The sequence below is a fragment of the Tetrahymena thermophila genome (assembly GCF_000189635.1).
Source record: "Tetrahymena thermophila SB210 genomic scaffold scf_8254636, whole genome shotgun sequence".
Classification (NCBI taxonomy): domain Eukaryota; phylum Ciliophora; class Oligohymenophorea; order Hymenostomatida; family Tetrahymenidae; genus Tetrahymena; species Tetrahymena thermophila.
In genome coordinates this window covers 181,117-206,755 of record NW_002476405.1, presented here as the reverse complement: position 1 = coordinate 206,755, position 25,639 = coordinate 181,117, and the positions used below count along the sequence as shown (strand labels likewise).

The following is a 25,639-nucleotide window of genomic DNA, read 5'->3' as shown; positions in this document are numbered from 1 at the left end:
AACAAACATTAAGCATTCAAAAAATTCAATAAAATAAAATTAATTAAATATAACTATAAAATATATTTCTCATTTAATACATCTTATTCATTTGTATATATTTTAATCTTTAATAGCATTCTAAAATAAAACCCTTCATTTAATTAAAATTTAAAATATTTATTATTTGAAATTAACTAATAAATTATGTAAGCATTATTTTTCTTTGAGAATATTACATTAAGATAATTAAATTCTTGAAAATATTAATCAATTATTTTAAAATAAAGGTTTCATTAAATAAATAAATTAATCTAAGTTAATTATAAAAGTATTATTAATATTCTATTTCCTACAATTTTGAATTAAAAAATTAAATCTAAAATAATAAAACAAAGAAACAAAAATAAAACAAATAAAAAATTTAACATTTTTTAAGTTAAAATATTATTCTCACTTTTTAAATTTTTTTTAGACCTCTTTTTGTTACTAAAGTTGCATAGGCGGATGTAATAGTTATTGTTTTTTAGTAAAAGGAAGTTAATTTGCTAGATCATTTAGTTACACTTTTGAGAAAGATATTTTAGAAAACATTTAATCCTATTGCTGAGTTTATGATGAATTTTAGACCATTTTATTTTCTTGATAAATTTCTTTTTCTTCTTTGTTATTCTCATTTTATTGTTGACAATAGACTGTATTTTCTTGAGATTGAGATTGTGTTTAATTTTAGCTGTTCTAAGAGAAATTTTAACTGCTGTCTTAAGAAATTGTTGGCTTATAGAAAAAATCTTCCATAAAATTGACAAATTATTTGTGAAATATCCAATTTTTTAGGATGACTGAAAAAACTGTTCCTTTTACTGGGTTATAGAATTTAATTTTTTTGATATCTCTTCCATATTACATTTTAAGTATAGAGATTTTCCCTAAAACCTAAATAAAAGTAAATATAATAAAAAAGTTATTAAAAACAATAATTACACTGAGCATAGCTTATTTTTCTACTATCTTCGTTTTTTTGAATGAATAAGTTATTTCGTAAAGAGTTTCTTTGCTTGATATGATAAAGTTTTCATAAACGTTAATGGGGTCATTAGAATACAAAATTCTATCAGCCACAAATAATTCATTTTTTTCTTCATTCGATATTTATTCTACAAAGCTATTCAAGCATTAAACTATATTATTTGTCATCGAATAAAATGGATTCTTTTGGAAAAGATATTTGTAAACTTTACTTTTAGAAATTTCAAATAAAATGGAAGTTTTGTAAATTGATAAAATAAGTTCTTTGTTTTTACTTATCGAAAAATCTTTTTTTAGAAACTAATCTTTAGATTATTAATAAGAATTGATGAAATTATCATTTACTTATAATAAATATTTATTTTTAGTTAGTAATTATAATTATTCTTCAACAATTACAGGCTTGTAAACTAATTAGGTCTTCTCTAACAGAATTCTTAAAATGATACTATTTATTAATAAAATTCAAAAATTAATTCTTAACTTTAAAAAACTTTAATATAAAGAAAATAAAAAAACTCATTCGTATTGAAAATATTTTGTTTGCAATAAATATAAAAATTTTGTATTAAAATAAAATTTAAGTATATCAATTATTTATTTAATTCATTTATAAATAATATTTTATTAGATTTATTGATAAAATGTTAAATTGAGTATTAATTATTTAAAAATTAGAAAATTCATTATAGGATAAGAAAATTACGTTTCAATGTAAGAAAAAAGGATTTCTTCAGATTAATTGAAAAATATTTTTTAGATTTAATTTCTTGAAAACATAGGCTTGTGAATGTATTAAATTTCTTCTAAATAAAATTATTCTTCTTAAAGAAACTTTTCAGTTTTTTAAAGTTAAACAATATACTAAGGATTACACATCTCTTCAAATATTTCTCTCACTTATTTATCTAACAGTTATTTTTGATTAGCATTTGTGGTATTTTTTTCTTAAGCAATTTAAGTTTAACCTTTAAATTAAATATTATTTTTATCAATTGCACCTAAAAACCTACAAGCCTTAAAATTATTTTAAAATTAATAAATAAATAGATAGATAAATAAATAAATAAATAGATAGATAAATTAAATAGTATTTATTTATTTTATTACTTTTCTGTTATTGTTTGAAAAATAACTCAATTTCAAAATTTAAGCTGCTCTTGTTGATCCAACATAAAATAAACGCCTCATCTCTTCAATTTTTTGATTGTAGTTTCCTACTTATCTTATAAATACCTCTGGAAATTAATCATCATTTATTCCAATGAAAAATAAAGCTTTCCATTCCAACCCTTTCGACTTATGAGCTGTTAATAAAGTGACTTTATTACCTTTATATTCAAAACTGTAATCAAAATCTTTGTTTTTGCCAACGAAGCTCCAAAATGGTATTTCTTTTTCAGGCTGGTTAAAATTGTGCTATTCTAATTTCAATTCTATTTACCTTAAAGGAAAACTTGTTGCACTTATTATTGCTATATCTGAGTAAGAAAAGCCTTCGTTTTACACTTTGGATGTTATAAAATTGTAAATGTCTTTGAACATATCGTTATAACTTTTATATGGTTCAAGAGTTGGCTTTATATCACATTTTTTATTCTAGTAACATTTCAAATCTTTATATTTATTATTTAATTCAATTTCTAAAATATAAAATTATTTTAAATTTTACCTTCAAAACTCTGCATTGGGTTTTAATTAATATATTAGAATGACCTAATTATATCATTTGCGAAAGCAGTGATTTTCGAGGAGCATCTAAAGTTAGTTGTAAGATTATATTCCAACATGTTGAAGTTCTCATTTCCATAAAATTTTTTGTTTTCTTTATTAATATCTTCAATAATTTAGGACTTTAAAAATTTATAATCTGATCCTCTAAACTCATATATATTCTAAAGATCATCTCCTATAAAATCACAAAAAAATTAATTAATTAATTAATTTAATAATATTTTTATTTATACCAACAACGACTATGATTGATTTTCCAATTCTCTTAAATAACATTAAGATTTCATACTGCAATTAGTTGATATCTTAAAATTCGTCAAATATGATCAGTTTATAGCTTTCGAAGATATGCTTGCTAAGAGATTCGTCTTATAAGTCTTGATATAGCTGAAATTATTTTTCAGCCAAAGTCAGTTCAATCGATTGTTAATTTTTATTTTCTTTCTAATTTTATTTGTTCAATTCTTTTTAGCTTTTAGATTTTTAAATCATTTTAAAAAATTTTGTTATTATTTTATCAAAGTTAAGGATTTCAATTTAATCAGCCTAAAATTTTCCCATCAACTCAATAGCTCTTTTTTTCATATCATTGCTTGCTTAAATATTGAAAGTTGTTATGCAAATTTCTTTAGGATTAAATCCCTCCTTTAATGCTTACTTTGTAAACTCTAGCACACATTATGTTTTTCCAGAACCAGCACAAGCAGTTATCTTAATATCTCTGTTTTTAGGAGCATGAATGAATTCTAGCTACTCATTTGTATACTTTAAAATGTTATTTTATTACTACCCATGCTTTTATTATTAATTACCAAGTTCCATATTTATATTATTTTCTTCCTCTATTTCCGAAACAAAATATAATGTAATTTATTATAATTATAAATAATTCAATATAATATGAATGGAGGTAATATTTTAATTTAAAATCCCAATAATTCTTTCATATCAGATTGACTCCTCCCCCTTTTTTGTTTTTAAATAATTTGATAAAAAATTCAATTAGACTTTTTGTTTTGAAAGACCTCCCTCTTTTTTATAAATATTATCAAATAAGAATGAAAGTTTATAGAAATCAAACAGATGAAGCAAATAAATAAATAAACTGAATTGTAAAATAAGAAAACAACTTTTTAAAAATATTAACACATAAAACTGTAAAGGCATAAATATATATTATTTATGATTTACTTATTAAAAATAAAAAAGAAATATTATATAAGTATTTTTTTATTTTTCATATTAAATTCTTTAAGAATTTATTATTTTTCTCATCTACTAATTAAGAATAATAATCAATCTTTTTAATTTGATTTTGGAAAAAAATAAAAATTATGGTTCTCTAAACATATTAATTTAAATATTTAAAAATATTTTAGTCATCTGAAAATATCAAAAATATTTTAAGTTATAGTTTTTTTTGTTAAACTTAAGTACTAAATATTTTTTTTATTTTAATTTTAAACAACAAAAAAGGTAATGTTTGTTTTGATCTTTTTATATACTTATTTTAATTAAATATTTGCTTAAAATTTTTGAAATAATTATTCATAATATTGAAAATAATTTTTATTATTTTCTTTAATTTGATAAAGATATTTTGATAAAATAAATTTAAATGCAATCAATTTTATTAAAAATATTCATTCATTAATAAGAGCACATTTTGATTATCTTTTTATTATTTCAGGATCTAAACTTAATTAAAATGATGTTTGATTGATAGGGCTTAAAAGATTTTCTAATTCAATTTATTTTTATTATTTGATTTTTTTATTTTATTTATATAGTTTAATTGAAGATATAAAAAAATATCCTAATCTAATAAAATAAATTAAGGAGCTAATAAATAAGCAGACAATTGATATTATCATAATAGCACTTCCTAAATATTCTGATTATTAAATAATTTCATTTGAAATTGTATCCTAGCTAAGCTCATCCTCTGTAAATTTTATGGTATAAGATATGGTTGCGAATAGTGTTGAAATTATAAATTCTTAAAATATCTTTATAATAGTAATTATTTTATTTTTAAAAAATCTAAAATACAAAAGGTAAAAGCCATTTATTGCAAAACTAATACAAGCGAAAATTGCACATACCATTGGGTTTTTAAACAAACTAAGAAACAACATTACAAGAGTGTACTTCTTAATTAATGAAATTATCAAGTATGATTTACTTCCTCTCATAGTAAATTCAATATCTCCATAAATATTTGGTATTTTTTAAAACAAAAACTCTCCCTCTTTTGTTAAGATTAAATAAAACAATAATGCAAAGAAAACAATCTGTGTTAAAATGTAGAATACTAAAAAATATTTCTTATCACTGACTATCCAACAATAAAATTAACAAAATAAACTAGCTGTTATTGAAGATTAGACAAAGCCGCATAAAAAATTAAAAAGAGTATGAATTACCAATATCGAATACTATTTTCCTCTCATACAAACTCTAAATATTAGAAAATATACGATAATTACTATTGAAATTGTTATCAGTAAATGTGCTTGTAAGAAATTTTCATAGAAATTAGATGATATCCCAAATTATTATAGTGTATTTTTTAGTTATTCAGTGTAATCATTTGTAGATATTTCTAAAGAAGATATTGTTATTTATGAAGGTGGAGGTGTCTTATTAAATATTATTGAAACTCCAAATAAAGAGGAAAATTTTATTTTATCAGGTAATTTATCTCTAATTAGATATATCAAAGGTAAAATCTAAACAAAATTTGAAATATAGCATAGAACTTAGAATTGTTTGAGAAAAGAAATAGTTTTTCCTGTAGCGCTGTTTTAGTCTCCTGAGAAAGTTTAACTCATAGATTCAAAGGATTATGATATTTATTTAGATGATAAAGCATCAGAAGATTACTTTGAATATTCATTAGAAACAAGAATTGTGTTTTAAATTTAGTAGTTTTAAATAGAATTTAATAATTATATTCTCAATTATTTTATTTTTCTATTTTGTGCAGATCTAACAGTGCACAAAATATTTTACATTTATTAACTAGTGCTTATAATTTAAAAATCTGAGCCTTAATTTAAAATTTCATCATCTATCTAAAATTAAAATGATTGATACTCTTCCTTGGTTAGCTCACGATTATATTAAAACACAATCAAGTTATCATAAAAGTTTGATGAAAGAGTTTAATCTTAGCTCTCCATTAATTTATTGTGAATTTGTATTTCTTACAAAGCTAAAACAAGTTAACAAGAATCAAATTAATTTTAGATTGGAGTTGAAAGTTTTTGCAAAAAATACCCTTAAGTGCACTCGCATTCTCCAGAATTTTCATTAGGTACAATATTTAAATCTGGAAAACAGCTTGAATAGCAATTATTTTTCCATAGATAAAACCCTTTGCCACATTTCTAACAAGTTTAGATGTCAGAACATTGGCTACAATTCTAACTACACTAAAAGCATTTATTTGAATCGTTGCAATAATATCCTTAACCATACCCTTGAGCACAGTCAAAATTATTTTTGATAGGGTTTTTAACTTAATAATTATATCCAGGCTAACATTAGCAACTATTTGTGGAAGAATCGTATTGATAATTGCTGCCTATTTCATCACAACTAGCTATACACTACTGGTCATTAAATTTTACATACCCACTTAAGCATTATTTACAACTACAAACTAAGCAATAATCTTAGCTTGAAGATAAATTTGAATCTATTTAAAACATGCTAAAAGTTAAAGGTATAGAATTGCAAGGAATACACTGATAATCACAATTAGAACAGGATTAGTTAGAATATTTGAGATATTAATCGTTTGGACATTTCTAACAAATCTTAGTGTTTTTATCAAATTAAAAATATAATTAATTGCATTCTATACAATCTTAATCACTTGTACCAATGCATTCTTTACAAGCAGCATTACATTATATGCATTTGTTTCCTTATTTAAAATATCCTGAAGGGCAAGATAAACAATTATCAGGAGATGATCCATCACAAGTTTAACAACTGCTATCACAGTACTAACAAGATTATTATGAGTCAATATATTATTTATTGCTTGTATTACATACTTTACAAGAGCGATCTGGATAAAGTGATGTTCCATTTGGACATGTTAAACATGAAGTCGGAGCAGATCCATTGCATGTTTAACAAGTAACATCACATTATTAACATATATTTGAGCTATCTAAGTATTATTTATTTGCTATATCACAAAATCTACAAGTTTTGTCTGGATAAAAATTAGTCCCTGAAGTGCAGGTTAAGCATTAAGTAGTAGTAGGTCCACTGCATGTTTAACAAGTTTAATCACAATCCCTACAAACATTTGAACTATCTAAATATTTTTTATTTGCTTTATCGCAAAATCTGCAACTATTATCTGGAAATAAATTAGTTCCTGAAGGACAACTTATACATTAAATAGAGCTGGGACCACTACATTACTAACAAGAGCTATCACAAGATTAACAGATATGATGAGTATCCAAAAACTACTTATTTGTTAAATCGCAAAATTTACAACTTCTATCTGGATACAAATTAGTACCAGAAGGGCATGATAAGCATTGGTTTTGGCTAGATCCATCACAAGTTTAACAAGACGAATTACAGTTTTAGCAGATTTAAGATGAATCAAGGTATTATTTATTATCTAAATTACATATTTTACATGAACCATCTGGATACAAACTAGTGCCAAAAGGACAGCTTTAGCAATTATTTTAACTAGATCCATTACAAGTCTAGCAAGAAGAGTCACATTACTAACAATAATTTTAACCATCTATATATTATTTATTTGAAGTATTACATGATTTGCAACTTAAGTCAGGGTACCTATAAGTTCCTGATGGACAATTCTGATAACATAGACTTCCTATTAACTAATATCCTGTAATACATTATGTACATGTTTAGGTACCACTAGTATTATAATAATTACACTATTAGCAATTATTAATACAACACATATACCCGTTATTATTGTCTATTAACATACCAGGAGTACTTCTACAGATATTAGAATTTTAACAGGTATTGTTAGTAGGATAATAAATTAAGCCATTTTGGCAATAACCACATTATGGATATGCAAATCCAGGACCACAAGTACAATTTTAATTGCAAAGAGAAGCAAGTTTTCTACTTTTAGTTTACCTTTTATTTAAAAATAACATAAAAATATTATGGATTTGCGAGTGTAGGGGAGGATCCAAACATGGATTTATTAATTTTTACTTAAAAATTTTTCATTAATGTATTTTAAATTAAAATATTAAAATTATTTTATAAAAAATATATTCGTTATTTTCAATCAAATAATTATTTTTTTAATTTCTTGAATCATTTAAAAAATTTAGATGTTTATTAAATATTTAATTTTAAAATGAATAATTTTTACTGTTTAGAGCTAGTCACTTGGACAATTGCGTTTGATCTCAATGAAACATTTTTGTCTTGCAAAGTATAAGCAATAAGATTCAAAACTATTAAAAGAAATATCATCTGTTTCTATTTTTACAAAATTTAATTAATATAAAATTTTTTTAATTACTAAGGTAAACGAAAATTAATTAAAACAGAATCAAAAACAAAAGAATTGAAAATAAGTAAGCAAACAAACAAACAGATAAAGGATAATAATTACCTTTATTATTTATATTTTTGCACTAATATAAAATAAAAAAATACGATAAAAACTACTTTTACAATAATCAATATAATACAAATTTTTATCCTAATTTATTAAGTTAGAAAATAATATAGAAATGAAAGACTGAAAGAATTTTTTCCGCCAAAAGAAATTGACATTTAAACATATTTTTTTACCAATAATAAAAAATACTTGAAAATTAACTTTAGCATCACTTTTTTATAAAAGTATATCATGTCATATCATATTAATATTTAGTATCTTTCTTGGCTGGTTTACTATTAATAAATAGTTAATATTTGATATTTTTAATTAAATTCCTGAATTCCTATAAAGCTATAGATTTTACTAAGTATTCGCAATTCATCGACTTCAAGAAGCACATTTATGAAAACCTGAAATTAATAATCAGGTTAAATAACTAATTGTTTTTTCTAAAAGTATAAATATTAATGAATAAAATGCTTAACATTTAATAACTCTTTCTTTCACAAGATATTTGAAGTATTTTATAAAATCTTATTATATTTATTCTAGAAATTTAATACACTGCAGTCATATATTTTATAAATACAATTTTATAATAGGTATTTAAGTTACTGAAATCTAAACTCATAATAAAAGAGCAAATATAAGGTACTTTAGATACTAAATTACTTAAGGCCAATAAGCGTCTAAAGTTTTTACTGATTTATCTGTTTAAATCAATTCGACAATAAAAAAGTTATTATCAATATTTGGCTTAAAAATAATACTCAATATGGTATATTATCTAATAGAAAGATACTTTTTTATTAAGTATTCTAAAATTGCTTTAGAAATAAGAAATTAATTATTTATGTAAAGGAAAAAACAATGGATGATAACTATTAATTTACAATATTAAAAATCTCTATATTAGTTAATTACAACACAGATATGTGTAATATTGCTTATTAATTTCCTCAGTTTTTTAAATTCCAAGATTACTAAAAATTTAATCTAAATTAGTTAATTTTTTCTAACACATGAATACAAAATTTCAAATTAATTAGTGGACACAGCTAGTTAATTATTTGTGGTGCTAACAAAATTCACAGTAAAATAGTAAATTTGTTAAAGTAGACTTTATTATTATTAAGAATTGTAAAGTAACTTTATAATTTTAAGCTCCATTTTACATAAACAAATAAAATTTTTGAAATTTTATAATTAGTTCCATATTAATATTAAGTATTTATTTTAAAAGTAGATTAATTAGATGATAAATTATGAATTTATTTTTTCTCATTTGATACTTATTTTTGAATCAGGTTAAATTTGTGTTAATTAAATAAAAAAATACACAAACAAGCAGAGAGAAAATTATATTAAAAGTTAAAAGGCTGATTAAGATTTTTTAATTCTTTGAATAGAAAAGATATTTAAATCAATATATAAACCAAATACCTACTTACTTTTACTTTAACGTATAATTAATTAATAATATTTATTTTTAATTTATATCAATCTATGATTTTTAAATTTTTTTACAAATATTATAAAAAAAGAATGAAAAAAAAAAAATTTATAGAAATCAAAAAAATGAAGTAAATAAATAAAATTAGTAAAAAATTTAAATTAAATGACATGACATTAATACATAAAGACATAAAGAGTAGCAATATTGTATTATATTATTTATTTTTTACTCATTAAAAATATAAAAAAATATAGATATTTTCATTTTTCATATTAAATTATTTAGAAATTTATTATTTTTCTCATCTACTTATTAAGAATCATAATTCTTTTAATATTCATTGGAGTTATTAACAAATTGTTCTTTTTTGCTAGTTTTGGCATTTTCTTTTTGTAAATTTTAATTTTATTATGTTATGTGAGCATCTAAATTCATTTTAGCTTCAACACTAGGTTATGAAAATTATTATTTAAATTAATAAATTAATTTATTTTGATATTGTTGTGATACTCCTAAGATAGTTGATGAATTATCTTCTTTTACATTTGAATTAATTTTTTAGTTTTTCACAACTTTTTCTTCTGTTTTTAAAGCATTTCCTAAGGTCTAAGAAATAATTCCTTAATCAACAAAAGCTTTTTATAGTGCCTATTAAGAGCAATTTTAATTTTAAATATCTTGAGATAAATTTTAACTAGAACAATTGAGCTTAAGTATAAATTAAAAAATAAAATTGATAATATCCTAATGAAATGTCCAATTTTAAAGATAAATTTATAAAATAGTTCCTTAGACAGGGTTATAGAACTCAATTTTTTTGATATCTCTGCCATATTTTAATTTAAGAATAGCAATTTTACTTAAAACCTAAATAAAATAAAAAATTATTATTAAATTAGGATTTAAATATTTACTCTAAGAAAGTTTTGTTTTTCTATTGTATTATTTTTTTTAAATGACTGATTGATCTCGTAAATAGTGTCTTCTGTTGATATTAAAAACTCATCAAAGATATTGAATTATTTTTTATAATTAATCATATCATGTACTAACAATTAACTAGGATTTTATTTCATTATATAATCTACAAACAATTCTAAGTTTTTAATTATCACCTATGTCATGGAATAGAATGGATTCTTAGATAAAAAATATCTGTAAATCATATTTCTAGATTTAAATAATTGATACAAACAGGATACCTTATAAAGCCATTAAATCTAGAATTAGTTACTTTTTATTTATAAATCTTTATCAAGGAATTTATTTATAGATTATTCAAATGTTTTGATAAATGAATTCGCAAGTAGATACTCATTTTATTTTTATTTTAATTTCTATAATGAATCTCGAAGTATGTCTGATTTAAAATTTATTTAAGTTTTCTCTATTAAAATTCTTAATATAATCCTAATTTAAAGTTAAAAAGAAATTTAAATTATATCTTCATGTTTTACTTACTCATTAAATTTAAAATATTTTAAAATTAGTTTTAAATCTATTAAAATTAGTCATATTACTAAATTTAAATTAAAAAATTTTTACTTTTTGTATTTACCAAACAAATTGAATGGTTTAAAATACAAAAGTTATGATCTTGTAAGCTTTTTACTATTAATACTTTTTCTATTTGTATTTACCAAAGAAATTGAATGGTTTAAAATACAAAAGCTATGATCTTGTAAGCTTTTTACTATTAATATTTTTTTCAAATTCAAAAAATCACATTCCATACCCTATCAAATTTTTGGAAGGAAAGGGTTTAACTTTGTAGACAAAATTAAAAAAAATAAGATGAAAGATGATTTATTTAATAATAAGGAGGATTGTTAATTTTAAAGTTAGAATTATCATGGCAAAGTAACTTTTTTGAAGTATTTTATGATAAATAATTCTAAAAATAGAAGGTAAATTTTTGTGATATAAATAAAATAATTAATTAAAATTACACTTCAAAATAAGTAAAGAGTATCTCTTCTGATTAATAGAAATAGATTTATTCAATGTATTTTTTTGAGAATAATCTTTTGTGTAGTTGGGTTTATTTTTATATAGAAATATATTCTGGTAAAATGTATTTCTATGATTAGAAAAGCTCATCAATATGTTTAATATTAACCAATACTTCGAATATCTAATAGAGGGATTAAAGTTCTTATGTATTAATGCTTGTGCTATTTTCCATGTCAGGTTAAATTCCAGCGTAACCAATAAAATTTATTTTATTTTTGTCTATCGCATTCAAAAATCTACATGCATAATACTTAAAAAAATAAATAGATAGATTTAATAATAATATCATTGTAAATTTAAAATACCTATAATTAATCTTTATTATTATGAGATATATAGCTTATGTAAAGAAATTAAGAAGCCCTTGTAGACATAACATAAAATAAGCGCTTTGATTCTTCTACTTTATTCAAATAATCTTGACCATCTTCAACCTTTCTTGTAAATGAAAGCGGAAACAAATTATCTTCCATCCCAACTTCAAATACTACCTTCCATTGCAATCCTTTTGATTTATGACCTGTCAAAATCATAATTTTATCTGCTTGATATTCATATTTGTAACCAAAATCTCTACTTTTTCCTATAAAACTCCAAAATGGAATTTCTGTTTCAGGTTCAAAATAATTATGCCTTTGTAAGAAAAGTTCTACTTAAAAAAGAGTAAAGGTAGTTGGGGAAATTATAGCAAAATCTTTGTAAGAAAAGCTATTATTTTTTATTAATTCTCTGATTTAGATTATAATATCTTATACTAAGTTAAAAGGTTTTGGATAGGCTATCAAACTAGGTTTAATATCGCATTTTTTAATTTCTTTACCAGAATTCAAATCTTAGTTATTTATTTAAAAAATTTGATTTTATATTAAAAATAATAAGACTAGTAAAATTTACCTTCAAAACTGATCATATTATTTGACTTAATAGTCTTAAAATATCTTATAATATCATTAGCAAAGTCAGTAATTTTAGAAGAGCATCTAAAATTAGTAGTAAGTTTGAATTCCAGCATGTTGTAATCCTCGTTACTGTAAATTTTTTTATTTTCTCTGTTTACATCTTCAACAATTTAATTCAAGTATTTAAAATTTGATCCTCTAAATTCGTAAATATTCTAAGCTTCATCTCCTATTTTTATTAAATAAATATAACCATTTTATTATTTGAATAGTAATAAATTTTTTACCAAGGACTACTAGAACTGAGTTTCCAACTTTTTTAAATAGCATTAAGATGTCATAATGCAATTAATTAATATCTTAAAATTCATCAAAAACAACAAGCTTTTTACTTTAAAAATATTTAGTAAAAGACAAGTCTTGTAAATTGATATAAACTTCAAACTACTTTTCAACTAAAGTAATGTCTATTACTTATTTCTAATAATTATTTTTGTTATTATTAATAAATTCATTATTAATGTTGCTTTTTATTTTTTTAATTTGTTTATAAAGCTTGAAAATTATTTTATCAAAATTAATTATTTCAATTTTGTTAGCATTTTTTTTTCCCAATAGCTGAATTGCTCTTTTTTTCATATCAACACTGGCTTAAATGTTGAAAGTTGTTATGCATATATTTCTAGGGTCTTATCCTTCGTCAATAGCACTCTTTATGAATTAAAGCGCACATTCTGTCTTTCCTGATCCAGCACAAGCAGTAACCTTGATATCCCTGTTTTTAGGAGCCAAAATGAATTTTAGTTGTTCATCTGTCAAACTGAACTCAGCCTTTTTATTAGAATTTAGAATTGCTTATTTTTCTATTTGCATTTCAAAGAATTTGAGATATTACTATTTTATTCTATCTGATTAAATTAAGTATTTTGTTATTCTTTTACTATCTCTTTATATTTTACTATTTAATCATCTTAAAATCAATTATTAGAACAATCTAATCGTAATTTAAAGGTATGATTTAATTTGCTTAATCTAATTAAAGTAGTACTTTTAGCAACTACTTGAATATAAATAATACAAAAATAAAAGTTTTTATTATTTTAAAAGTGTTTTATCTCATTAAGTGCAAAATAAATCAGTACATATTTTCTAATTGTTGAAGGTGACATTTATTTTACTGATGATTAAGATGTTTTAATCTGACAAAATTCAAAATTTTCAAATTCGCTCCAAATTATAAAAAAAATAATAAAAAGATCTTTATCTCCTCAATCAGTATAAATTAAATCAATAAATATTTTCTAATTGTTGAAGGTGGCATTTCATTTTCTCATGATTAGATGTTTTTATCTGACAAAATTTAAATTTTTTAAATTCGCTCCAAATTATTAAAAACAAAGTACCATTTCAACGAATTCAATCAACAACTATATTTCCTTATTTATTAAGAATCTTTGTGAATTATATGGTATAAGATATGATTGAGAATAGTGTTGAAATTATAAATTCTTAAAATATATATCTTTATGATAGTAATTATTTTATTATAAAAAAATCTAAAATACAAAAGTTAAAAACCATTTATTGCAAAACTGATACAAGTGAAAATTACACATACAATAGGGTAATAGAACAAAAAATGAAACAATATCACAAAGGGTGTACTTTTTAGTTAACAAAACAATAAAGTATCATTTGCTTCCTCTCATCTTAAATTCAATATCTCTATAAATATTTAGTATTTTTTAAAACAAAAACTCTCTCTCTTTTATTAAGATTAAATAAAACAAAATTGCAAAGAAAATAACCTGTGTTAAAATCCAACAATAAAATTTACAAAATAAACTAACAGTTTTTGAAGATTAAATAAAACAGTATAAAAAAATTAAAAAGAGTATGAATTATCAATACTGAATACTTTTTTCCTCTTATAGAAACTCTAAACATTAGAAAATATATGATAATTACTATCGAAATCGTTATCAATAAATGTACTAGTAATAAATTTTAATAGAAATTTGATGATATTCCAAATTATTATAGTGTTTTTTTAATATTTTTCTCCTTAATTAATAAAACTGCTTTCGCATTTATGATATAATATTAAAAAAAAAAAAAAAATTTTTATTATATAATATAGTCTACTTTAAACTTCTATTTTCCCATAAGCTGGAAATATTATTGAATTTATTTTTTAAATATCATCAAAAATATCTTAAAAATATCAAAAAGAGAACCAAGTGAAAAGGTAATACGGTATTTAAATTGAATTCCTAATAATTTCAGAATAACTCCTCTTTTTTTATTTATAAACTATTTCATAAAAAGCTCAATTAGAATTTAGATTTTTTAAGACTTCCTCTTTCAAATAAGAATAAGAAAAAAATAATTTATAAAAATCAATCAAAAATGAAGTTAATAAATAAAATTAGTAAAAACAATTAAAAAAAATAATACTACATTAATACATAAAGACATAAAGAGCAACAAAATTGTAATATATTATTTATTTTTTACTAATTAAAAATAAAAAAAGAAGCATTATAAAAGCATCTAGATATTTTTTTCATTTTTCATATTAATTTATTTAGAAATTTATTATTTTTCTCATCTATTTATTAAGAATCATAACTCTTTTAATTTTTTTTAGAGTTTATAAGAATTTGTTATTTGTTGCTGGTTTTGGCATTTTCAATGTGTAAGTTTTAATTTTATTTTGTCATATGAGCATCAAAATTCATTTTATCTTCAAAACTAGATTATGAAGATTATTATTTTAGTTAGTTAATTAATTAATTTTGATATTATTGGGATATTCTTAAGATTTCTGATGAGTTCTCTTCTTTAATATTTAAATTATCTTTTTAGCTTTTCAAAGTTTTTTCTTAAATTTTTAAAGAATTTCCTAAGGTTTAAGAAATATCTCCTTAATCAACAAGAACTGTTTATAATGTCTATTATGTGCAATTTTAAGTTTAAATATCTTAAGATATATTTTAATCGGAGTCTTTTAGTTTAGATTAAAATTAAAATATAAAATTGATAATATCCTTATGAAATGTCCAATTTTAAAGATAGATTTGTAAAATAGTTCCTTTGATAGGGTTATAGAACTCAATTTTTTTGATATCTCTGCCATATTTTAATTTAAGAATAGCAACTTTACTTAAAACCTAAATAAAATAAAAAATTATTAAATAAAATGAAGATTGAAATATTTACTTTTAGAAAGTTTTGTTTTTCTATTGTCTAGTTTTTTTTAAATGACTGATTGATCTCAAAAATAGTGTCTTCTGTTGAAATTAAAAACATATCAAAAATTTTTGCTTACTGTTTATTATACTCAATACTATCAAGTACTAACAATTAACCATTATTTTATCTCAATATATAGTCTACAAATAATTCTAAATTTTTAATTATCACCTTTGTCATGGAATAAAATGGATTCTTACATAAAAAACATCTGTAAATCATATTTCTAGATTTAAATGATTGATACAAACAGGATACCTTATAAAGTGATTAAATTTAGAATTTGTTACTATTTATTTTTAAATCTTTATCAAGGAATTAATCTAAAGCTAATTCAAATGTTTTTATAAATTAATTGGTAAGTTGATATTTATTTTATTTTTTTTTTAAATTCAGTAATGAATATTGAAGTATGTTTTTATTAAAATTCATTTAAGTTTTCTCTATCAAAATTCTAAAAATAATCCTAATTTAATTTAAAAATAAATTTCAATATCATCTTCATATTTTACTTATTTATTCAATTTAAAGTATTTTAAAATTATTAATAATAACTCTCGTACTAAATTTATAATAAAAAAATTTGATTTTTGCATTTACCAAATAAGTTGAAGGGTAAACCTTAAAACATTTATAATTGCCAAAATTATTTTGTAAGTTTTTTTATTATTATTTTTTTCAACTTCAAAAAATCACAATCTCAACTTTCAGGGGAGGGGATTCACAAAAGAGACCCATTTATATTAGATTAAAAGGAGAAAATTATTTAGGTATTATCAAACCCTGCCCTTTTAAACTTAGGATGGAAAGGATTTCATTTAAAAGACAAAATTAAAAAAAAGATGAAAGTTTATTTATTTTATAATAAGAGGATGTTTAATTTTAAAATTAAAATTATCATAGCAAAGAATTTTGAAGTATTTAACTGCTATTTATTTCAATAATGAGAGGGGGGTAAATTTTTGTGATAAAAATAAAATAATTAAAATTACACTTCAAAATAAGTAAACAATATCTCTTCTGATTAATTGAAATAGATTTATTCGATGTATTATTTTGAGAATAATCTTTTGTGTAATTGTGTTTATTTTTCTATTGAAATGTATTCTGGTTAGATGTATCTCTATGAATAGTGCAGCTCATTGATATGTTAAATGTTAACCATTACTTCAAATAGCAAATAGAGTGATTAAAGTTATTATTCATTTATGTAAATGCTATCTTTTGTGTCAGGATAAATTCTAGCTTAACCAATTATATTTATTTTATTTTTGTCTATTGCATTCAAAAATCTACATGCTTGATACTTAAAAAAAATAGATAGATAGATTTAATAATAATTTTATTGTAAATTTAAAATACATTTAATTAATCATTATTATTATGAGATATATAGCTTATGTAAAGAAATTAAGAAGTTCTTGTAGACATAACATAAAACAAGCGCTTTAATTCTTCTACTTTATTGAACTCATCAAGATCATGCTCGGTCTTTCTTAAAAATGAAAGCGGAAACAAATTATCTTCCATCCCAACTTCAAATACTACTTTCCATTGCAATCCTTTAGATTTATGACCTGTCAAAATCATGATTTTATCTGCTTAATACTCATATTTGTAACCAAATTCTTTACTTTTTCCAATAAAACTCCAAAACGGAATTTCTGTTTCAGGTTCAAAATAATTATACTTTTGCAAAAATAGTTCTACTTAATATAGAGTAAAAGTAGTTGGAGAAATTATAGCAAAATCTTTGTAAGAAAAACCATAGTTTTTTATTAATACATTGATTTAGATTATAATATCTTATACTAAGTTATTGTAATTTGGATAGGCTATCAAACTAGGTTTAACATCACATTTTTTAATTTCTTTTCCATAATTCAAATCTTAGTTATTTATTTAATAAATTTGATTTTATATTAAAAATAATAAAACTTATAAACTTTACCTTCAAAACTGATCATAGTATTTTAGTTAAAATCCTTAAAATTAAAATATCTTATAATATCATTAGCAAAGTCAGTAATTTTAGAAGAGCATCTAAAATTAGTAGTAAGTTTGAATTCCAGCATGTTGTAATCCTCGTTACCATAAATTTTTTTATTTTCTCTGTTTACATCTTCAACAATTTAATTCAAGTATTTAAAATTTGATCCTCTAAATTCGTAAATATTCTAAGCTTCATCTCCTATTTTTATAAAATAAATATAAACATTTTATTATTTGAATAGTAATAAATTTTTTACCAAGGACTACTAGAACTGAGTTTCCAACTTTTTTAAATAGCATTAAGATGTCATAATGCAATTAATTAATATCTTAAAATTCATCAAAAACAACGAGTTTCTTACTTTAAAAGTATTTAGTAAAAGACAAGTCTTGTAAATTGAGATAAACTTCATACTACTTTTCAACTAAAGTAATGTCTATTACTTATTTATTATTTTTGTTATTATTAATCAATTCATTATTAATGGCGCTTTTTATTTTTTTAATTTGTTTATAAAGCTTGAAAATTATTTTATCAAAATTAATTATTTCAATTTTGTTAGCATTTTCTTTTCCCATTAATTGTATTGCTCTTTTTTTCATATCAACACTAGCTTAAATGTTGAAAGTTGTTATACTTATACTTCTAGGGTCTTATCCTTCGTCAATAGCACTCTTGATGAATTAAAGCGCACATTCTGTCTTTCCTGATCCAGCACAAGCAGTAACCTTGATATCCCTGTTTTTAGGAGCCAAAATGAATTTTAGTTGTTCATCTGTCAATCTGAACTCAGCCTTCTTATTAGAATTTAGATTTGATTATTTTTCTATTTCCATTTCAAAGAATTTGAGATATTACTATTTTATTCTATCTGATTAAGTTAAGTATTTTGTTATTCTTTTACTCTCTCTTTATAATTATTATTTAATCAGCTTAAAATTAATTATTAAAAAATGCATCAAATCTATTCTAAATTTAAAGGTACAATTTAATTTGCTTAATTTAATTAAAACAATACATTTAGCAACTACTTGAATATAAATAATACAAAATAAAAGTTTTTATTGTATTAAAAGAGTTTTATCTCAGTCAGTATAAATTAAATCAATAAATATTTTCTAATTGTTGAAGGTGACATTTAATTTTTCTGATGATAAGATGTTTTAATCTGACAAAATTCAAAATTTTCAAATTCGTTCCAAATTATATTATAAACAAAGTACTAAAAAGAGTTTTATCTCATTCAGTATAAATTAAATCAATAAATATTTTCTAATTGTTGAAGGTGACATTTTATTTTCTGATGATTAGAAGTTTAAATCTGACAAAATTAAAATTTTTCAAATTCGCTCCAAATTTTTATAAACAAAGTACCCTTTCAACGAATTCAACAATGATATTTCCTTATTTATTAAGAGTCTTTGTGAATTTTATGGTAAAAGATATAGTTGAGAATAGTTAAAAAAAAAAACTTAAAACATCTTTATGATAGTAATTATTTTATCTTTAAAAAATCTAAAATACAAAAGGTAAAAACCATTTATTGCAAAACTGATACAAGTGAAAATTGAACATATGATTGGGTAATATAACAAACAAAAAAATAATATCACAAGGATGTACTTCTTAGTTAACGAAACTATAAAGTATTATTTGCTTGCTCTCATCTTAAATTCAATATCTCCATAAATATTTGGTATTTTTTAAAACAAAAACTCTCTCTCTTTTATTAAGATTAAATAAAAAATATTGCAAAGAAAATAAACTGTGTTAAAATGTAGAAAACTAAAAAATATTTTTTATCACTGACTATCCAACAATAAAATTAACTACATAAATTAAGTGTCATTGAAGATTAAATAAAACAGCAGAAAAAAATTAAAAAGATTATGAATTATTAATACTGAATACTATTTAGGTCTCATAGAAACTATAAACTAACATTAGAAAATATATGATAATTACTATTTAAGTCATTATCAATAAATGTGTTTGTAATAAATTTTCATAGAAATTTGATGATTTTCCAAATTATTATAGTGTATTTTTTAATATTTTTCTCCTTAATTAATAAAACTGCTATGGCATTTATGGTAAATCTGAGAATCAGTAAGTATTTTACTCACAGTCACAATTTTAATTGCATTATTCATATTGTTTCTTTTATTTTTCCTTTAACTTATAAAAATAATAAAATATATTGATTCCTAAAAATAGAGTGACAATAATTATTTTTTTCAAGGAATTCAAATTTTTAAAATAAAAATATATCATGAATAAAAAATAAGATTATATTTTATTTACTATGTATATTATTTATTTAGATATAGATCAATATCATTTTTAAATTATTATTTGAGAGATCAAGATTTAAATTCAAAGCTATTCATCTATCTAGCGAAATTGTAATAAATATTTTTTTTTAAATTCCATGATATTTTTGATTATAAATATAATAAATGATAATACTAGATTAGATTTTTAGCAATAAATTATTCAGTAAAACATTATTTTGAACAAAGTAAAATGACAGCAAACTAAAATTTAGGAATTTTTTGTTTTAGCTTGAAAGATTAATTAAGGCTCCTTTTTAGAATATTTGAAATTTGATTTAATCAAGGATGATTTTTTCTTTATAAAAGTGTTTTCTTGCTTGACTACTTTAATTTATCAAAATCATTTTATTTTTAAAAATAAATTAATTTATAAAAGACATAATAGAAATTCTATTCTTTTATAATTTATTTAATTTAATATTCATTATAAGCTTCATTATCAAATTAATTTTAATTAATAATAATTTTATTGTGCTGTAATAAATAATCAAATTTGAAAAATTTTATTGTATAAATCAATTAAAAAAAAATTATTATTTTTAATTAGAGCCAGTTTTAAATATTAATCAAGACCTATGGTTTATTAGCGATTTCTCTAGTGAAATCTAAGAAACTTAAAATATGAAAATTTACCTTATATTTGCTTTGTTCAACTAAAATTTTATAGAATTAGAGATAAAATAATTTTAAATAATTCACAAAATTTTTTTGATTTGTTAAAAAATAAATATTAAAATATAATATATTATTTGAGTTTTAATCTATATTATAAATGATTTAATAATTTAATTAAATTTAAAAAATCTTAGTTTTTAATAATGTTTATATGAAAACTATTGATTTTCAAAACACCAATTTCTAGTATGCTTGATTATCTATCATTTAGACTTTAGTTCGATTTACTTAACAATTATATATTTTTAGCTTTTAATAAAGTTTATATGAAAATTATTGATTCTCAAAACATTAAATTTCTTTTATGTATAATGATTAAATTTCAACAAGTTTTAGTTAAATTTGCTTAACGAGATAACTATATTAAAAGAGATATATAAATCTTATGCTAAATCTATTTTAAAATATATTTTATATGCAAACATTGATGAGATAAAAAAGTATGTTCTTATGCTTTTTCAAACATTTAAGAGATAAAAAAAAATTATATCAGATAATCAACTTTTATTAGATAAAATTCTTTCAAATTAATTTAAACGAGGAAAATCAAAAAATTGAACTAAAAAACAATTAAGAAAATCAAATTTTTGTAGATATATTCAATATATCTTATTAGGAAAAACATTTAAAGTCTCCAAAATTTTTAATTCGCCAAATGCGAAATGGCAAATAGATATGAATTAAGAATATGGACATTTATATTTTATACTAAGATTAACTTATTAAAGGCTTACTAAATTATATAATTATTTCTGTAAAATATTTTAAATAGAGTGATAATATGAATTAATTTACTGTCTTTCTTTACATATACTTTGAAAAAATTAATGGTTCAATCTTTTTGTAAGTATTTATTTATCAATTAGCATAAGCTAATAAATAATAAAATTATATTTATATTAATGTTGGTATTTAAATAATTATTTTGGTATGCTTTTTTATTTTATTTATTGCTTTAGATTAAACATTTCATTTTATTTTTATGTCTAAGTATTATTTTAACAAAGATAAAAAAAGCACATTTATTTTTATTGAAATATAAATAATGCTAATTTAAATACTCTAAAATGGAATCTTTTTCTTTCAAAGTGCTTAAAACATTTATACGAATAAATTCTTTATATATCCATCTATCATTCTTATACATTTTTATTTATTGAATGAACCAAAATAAAATAATTTTATTTATTATTTATTCATATATATGAATAAAATATATAGTGAAGTATACAAAATTAGTGTATTCACTTTAGATGATTACTTTCATTGCTTGATTGATTTTATTTCTGATAGATTATATTTGTATTAGTGAAATATTTATTAATTGTAATTAGTCGAATGACAATTAGAAAAGATAAGAAATAGAGCGTAATCTATATTTAATCAGATTAGAAAAAGTAATGAATTTCAATACTCAATTGATAATTGATGAAAAAAGCAGATATCTATTTTATTTAATTTACGCAAATTTGAATATGAAAGGAAAATCAAAAAAATAGTCTACAAATTTTACATAGAAAATTAAAAATATATGGTGAGAAAATATGTTCTGAATACTTTAATTGTCCTTTTTTAATTAGTAAATATTTTATAGGAGTAACAAGAGAATTTTTTTTATTTATAAATCTTTTCATCATGTAGTTATAATATAAAATATAAAAATTCATTAAACAAGAAATTCTTACATTCATTCATTCACTACCCTAACATCTCTTTATCATACATTTCTAAATTTTTATCTTTCAAATTATAAATGAGGTTATTATTTTATTTATTTTTATTTGATTATAATAATTGAAGAGGATATTAATTTCTCAACATACGCAGTAAAAGAAATATTTATACAAGTATTTATTTGATTTTTTCGATTCTCTTTTGATTACAAACAATGTTTTAAAGTATGAAAGCGTTAAAAATAAAAAAATGTATATTTTTTTATTATTTGCAATGTATTAAATTACATTTTTAAGAATTATAAAATAAAAATTGAATTCTAATTATCTGATAGGTTTTATCATTTTTTACATCTATAAAATGTTATACTTGCTTAACTACTTACTGCTACTATTAAAAATATTGATAAGAAAGTTTTTTAAAAGATAAAGAGAAAGAAGTCTTTAAAAATTAGAAAAATAATCTAAAAAATGAATAATACAAAATATTTTAATTCGAAATTCTATCTTTTTATTTTTTCAAGCTATCTAAATAAGCAACTTTTAAATAAGAATCTACTTTAAAATAATTGATAAATATTTTATTTATAAATTGAAAAATCATAATGTTATTTTTGAAAACTTAAAATATTTGAATTATAAATATAAATCGATCGATCGATGATTGATTATCATTCTATAAGAGAAAATCTAATTTAAAAAAAATATATATTAAGTTATTTTCTATTATTCATATATTTATTTACTTGATTGTTAACCAATCTAAGCTAAAAAAATAACAAAGTCTCTAAATTTTCAGGATTAAATACATATAAAAAATTAAATAAAATGGTTAAAATACTGGATTAGTTTTTTTTGATAAACATAATTTAAATTATTCATATTTTTTTTATAAGTAAAATAAATTATTAAATAGTAAAAATGAATTATTTTATATAAAATAATAACTATTACATTAAAAAGAATAAATAAGAGATAAATCTGATAGGATATATTAATACTCTTCATTTACTTTATCCTATTAGATTTTGCACTCTTTGATAAAAGAATAGATCTTTTAATTTGATTTTAGAAGAAAAGAAATCAAATTAGGTAATTCATGAAATCAAGAGTAATGAACTTTTAATTAATTTTTACAATACCCTAAATATACAAAAAGAGCGATAAAGAGAGAGAAAAGATAAGGCATATCTTATAATTAGATTTTTACAATCTTAAAAGAAAATCCTACAAATAGTCTACAAATTTTATTAATAAATCTTAAAAAAGACTAAGTTGTCTTTCATTTTTAAGAAGAAATTCTAAAGTCTAATATATATATTTCTCAATATCTAATAAAAAATTATTTTATTTATTAAATAGTACTGCAAAATATCAAAACTAAATTTTAATTTTTTTATAAGCTCTATATATGCTAAAACTCGTATAGAATGACTTTGCTATTCTTTATTTTAATATAATCTACAAAGAATATTAAAAATATTTTTATCATTCATTTAATAGATATAATGGAATCAAATTTAATATTTTTAAAAGCATATTCATTGAATTACTTTCAATCTTTATCTTGTATAAAATATTGATTACCATATTTAGACTTCTTTTCTATCATTCTTATACCAATAAATAAATTAAATATTTTTATATATAAAAATAAACTGTTATTCTTCATAATATGGCTGGATAAAAAACTTTATTTTCGATTATAAAAATAAAAAAGATTTTCAAAAAATTGTATAATTCCTAGCTCCAGGTTGTAGAATTTTAGAGGAATTACATTATTTAAAAACATACATCCATTAATAATAATATAATTTTTTTATTGAATAGACCCAATATTCTAAAGCAATTTGAGAAAGATGAATAAAAGAAAGAAGGAATAAATATTTAATAAAACAATAAGAAAGAACTCAAGACACAAAAAAATAAATTTTTCTCTGTTTTTTTCAAATAGAAAAAACAAAAAATTGAAGAGAGAAATATTAGATTTTAGAAAAAAAGTATATTAACATTATAAGAGAATAATTGTTGAATGTAATTAAAAGATATTAGATATGGAAAATAAACAAAAAATAAATATTTATAAAGAGAAATATAATACATAATTTAAATTTTTATTTTAAAAATAAAATCTAGTATAATGAAATTAAAATTTATTTGTAAGTAAATTTTAGTTTTACTTGTAAAAAGTTAGTTTTTCCTGAATTTTAGTTTATCACCTAATCTTCGCAAAAACTTTACTTCAAGAAAGATTTGATTTAAAGATTTTAGCTTTCTGCTGAAAAACTTTTTCAAATTTGTAGATCTTTTAATTGTTATCTAGAGAATTTTTTAAGAAATCTAAGAAAAAATACAAAATATTTTCACGAGAATATTAATATTTGATTCTTTTCTATCAGTACTATTTTAAGTCTTTAAATGTAACTAAATATTGAATGAAGATACGCCTTATTTATGATAATCAAAAATGAATTAAAAGCATGTTATCTATAAAATTTTTATTTAAAACCATAATTTAAAATATTTTTCTTAAGTTAGTTCTTATTACCTAAGAAAAGAAAGTCTTAACAATAAATTCAAAATAAAATTTAAGTTGATAAGAAAAAGACAAAAAATAATTAAATTTTCCCAAGTAATACCAAAATTAATTTACCTAAAAATAAATATTTCTAGTGTAAGCCATATTATTGAATTATTTCAAGCTATTTTAGATCTTAATAATCCTCTTACCCCTACAGTTTTTGTAAAAACAAAGTCTCCAAATTCAATTAGCTTAAATATTGTTTTGCTTTGTTTCCAATTATTTTCAGTCTTAATTTTATTAAATTTTTCTAACTTTAATAGCAATATTTTAACTTTTAACCCTCTTATTTCATTTAAAAATTATTTTAACTTTGGACAATCTTTTATGGCTACCGCATTAGAGGGTTTAATTTATAGTAATAAATATAAATGT

The 25,639-nt window shown here is 20.6% G+C and overlaps 5 protein-coding genes across 5 annotated transcripts; all 5 read right to left on the bottom strand. All coding sequences in view use genetic code 6, as the record gives it.

The window, feature by feature from the left end:
- Positions 1-432: 432 nt before the first annotated feature.
- Positions 433-1,263, bottom strand: TTHERM_000490569 (UvrD/REP helicase family protein, putative; the record flags this gene model as incomplete). The annotated part of the gene is made up of 2 exons (XM_012797802.1): positions 964-1,263; positions 433-915 (listed from the first exon to the last, which is right to left on the bottom strand). Exons 1-2 carry the CDS (start codon positions 1,174-1,176, stop codon positions 433-435), a joined length of 696 nt encoding a protein of 231 aa, XP_012653256.1. The 5' UTR covers positions 1,177-1,263.
- Positions 1,264-1,614: 351 nt separating this feature from the next.
- TTHERM_00490560 (UvrD/REP family helicase) lies at positions 1,615-3,600 on the bottom strand (the record flags this gene model as incomplete). The annotated part of the gene is made up of 4 exons (XM_001016833.3): positions 2,976-3,600; positions 2,681-2,917; positions 2,119-2,624; positions 1,615-2,025 (listed from the first exon to the last, which is right to left on the bottom strand). Exons 1-4 carry the CDS (start codon positions 3,562-3,564, stop codon positions 1,615-1,617), a joined length of 1,743 nt encoding a protein of 580 aa, XP_001016833.3. The 5' UTR covers positions 3,565-3,600.
- A 1,333-nt stretch (positions 3,601-4,933) lies between these two features.
- TTHERM_00490550 (zinc finger lsd1 subclass family protein) lies at positions 4,934-8,250 on the bottom strand (the record flags this gene model as incomplete). The annotated part of the gene is made up of 4 exons (XM_001016832.3): positions 4,934-4,993; positions 5,232-7,668; positions 7,720-7,902; positions 8,147-8,250. The coding sequence occupies 4 exons, from the start codon at positions 8,248-8,250 to the stop codon at positions 4,934-4,936; spliced, it is 2,784 nt and encodes a 927-aa protein (XP_001016832.3).
- A 3,589-nt stretch (positions 8,251-11,839) lies between these two features.
- TTHERM_00490540 (UvrD/REP family helicase) lies at positions 11,840-13,624 on the bottom strand (the record flags this gene model as incomplete). Its single annotated transcript, XM_001016831.2, has 5 exons — positions 11,840-11,863; positions 11,965-12,102; positions 12,158-12,684; positions 12,747-12,980; positions 13,039-13,624. The coding sequence occupies 5 exons, from the start codon at positions 13,622-13,624 to the stop codon at positions 11,840-11,842; spliced, it is 1,509 nt and encodes a 502-aa protein (XP_001016831.2).
- Positions 13,625-15,324: 1,700 nt separating this feature from the next.
- TTHERM_00490530 (UvrD/REP helicase family protein) lies at positions 15,325-18,835 on the bottom strand (the record flags this gene model as incomplete). The annotated part of the gene is made up of 6 exons (XM_001016830.2): positions 15,325-15,924; positions 15,974-16,460; positions 16,999-17,312; positions 17,369-17,895; positions 17,958-18,197; positions 18,256-18,835. The coding sequence occupies 6 exons, from the start codon at positions 18,833-18,835 to the stop codon at positions 15,325-15,327; spliced, it is 2,748 nt and encodes a 915-aa protein (XP_001016830.2).
- Between the last annotated feature and the right edge of the window lie 6,804 nt (positions 18,836-25,639).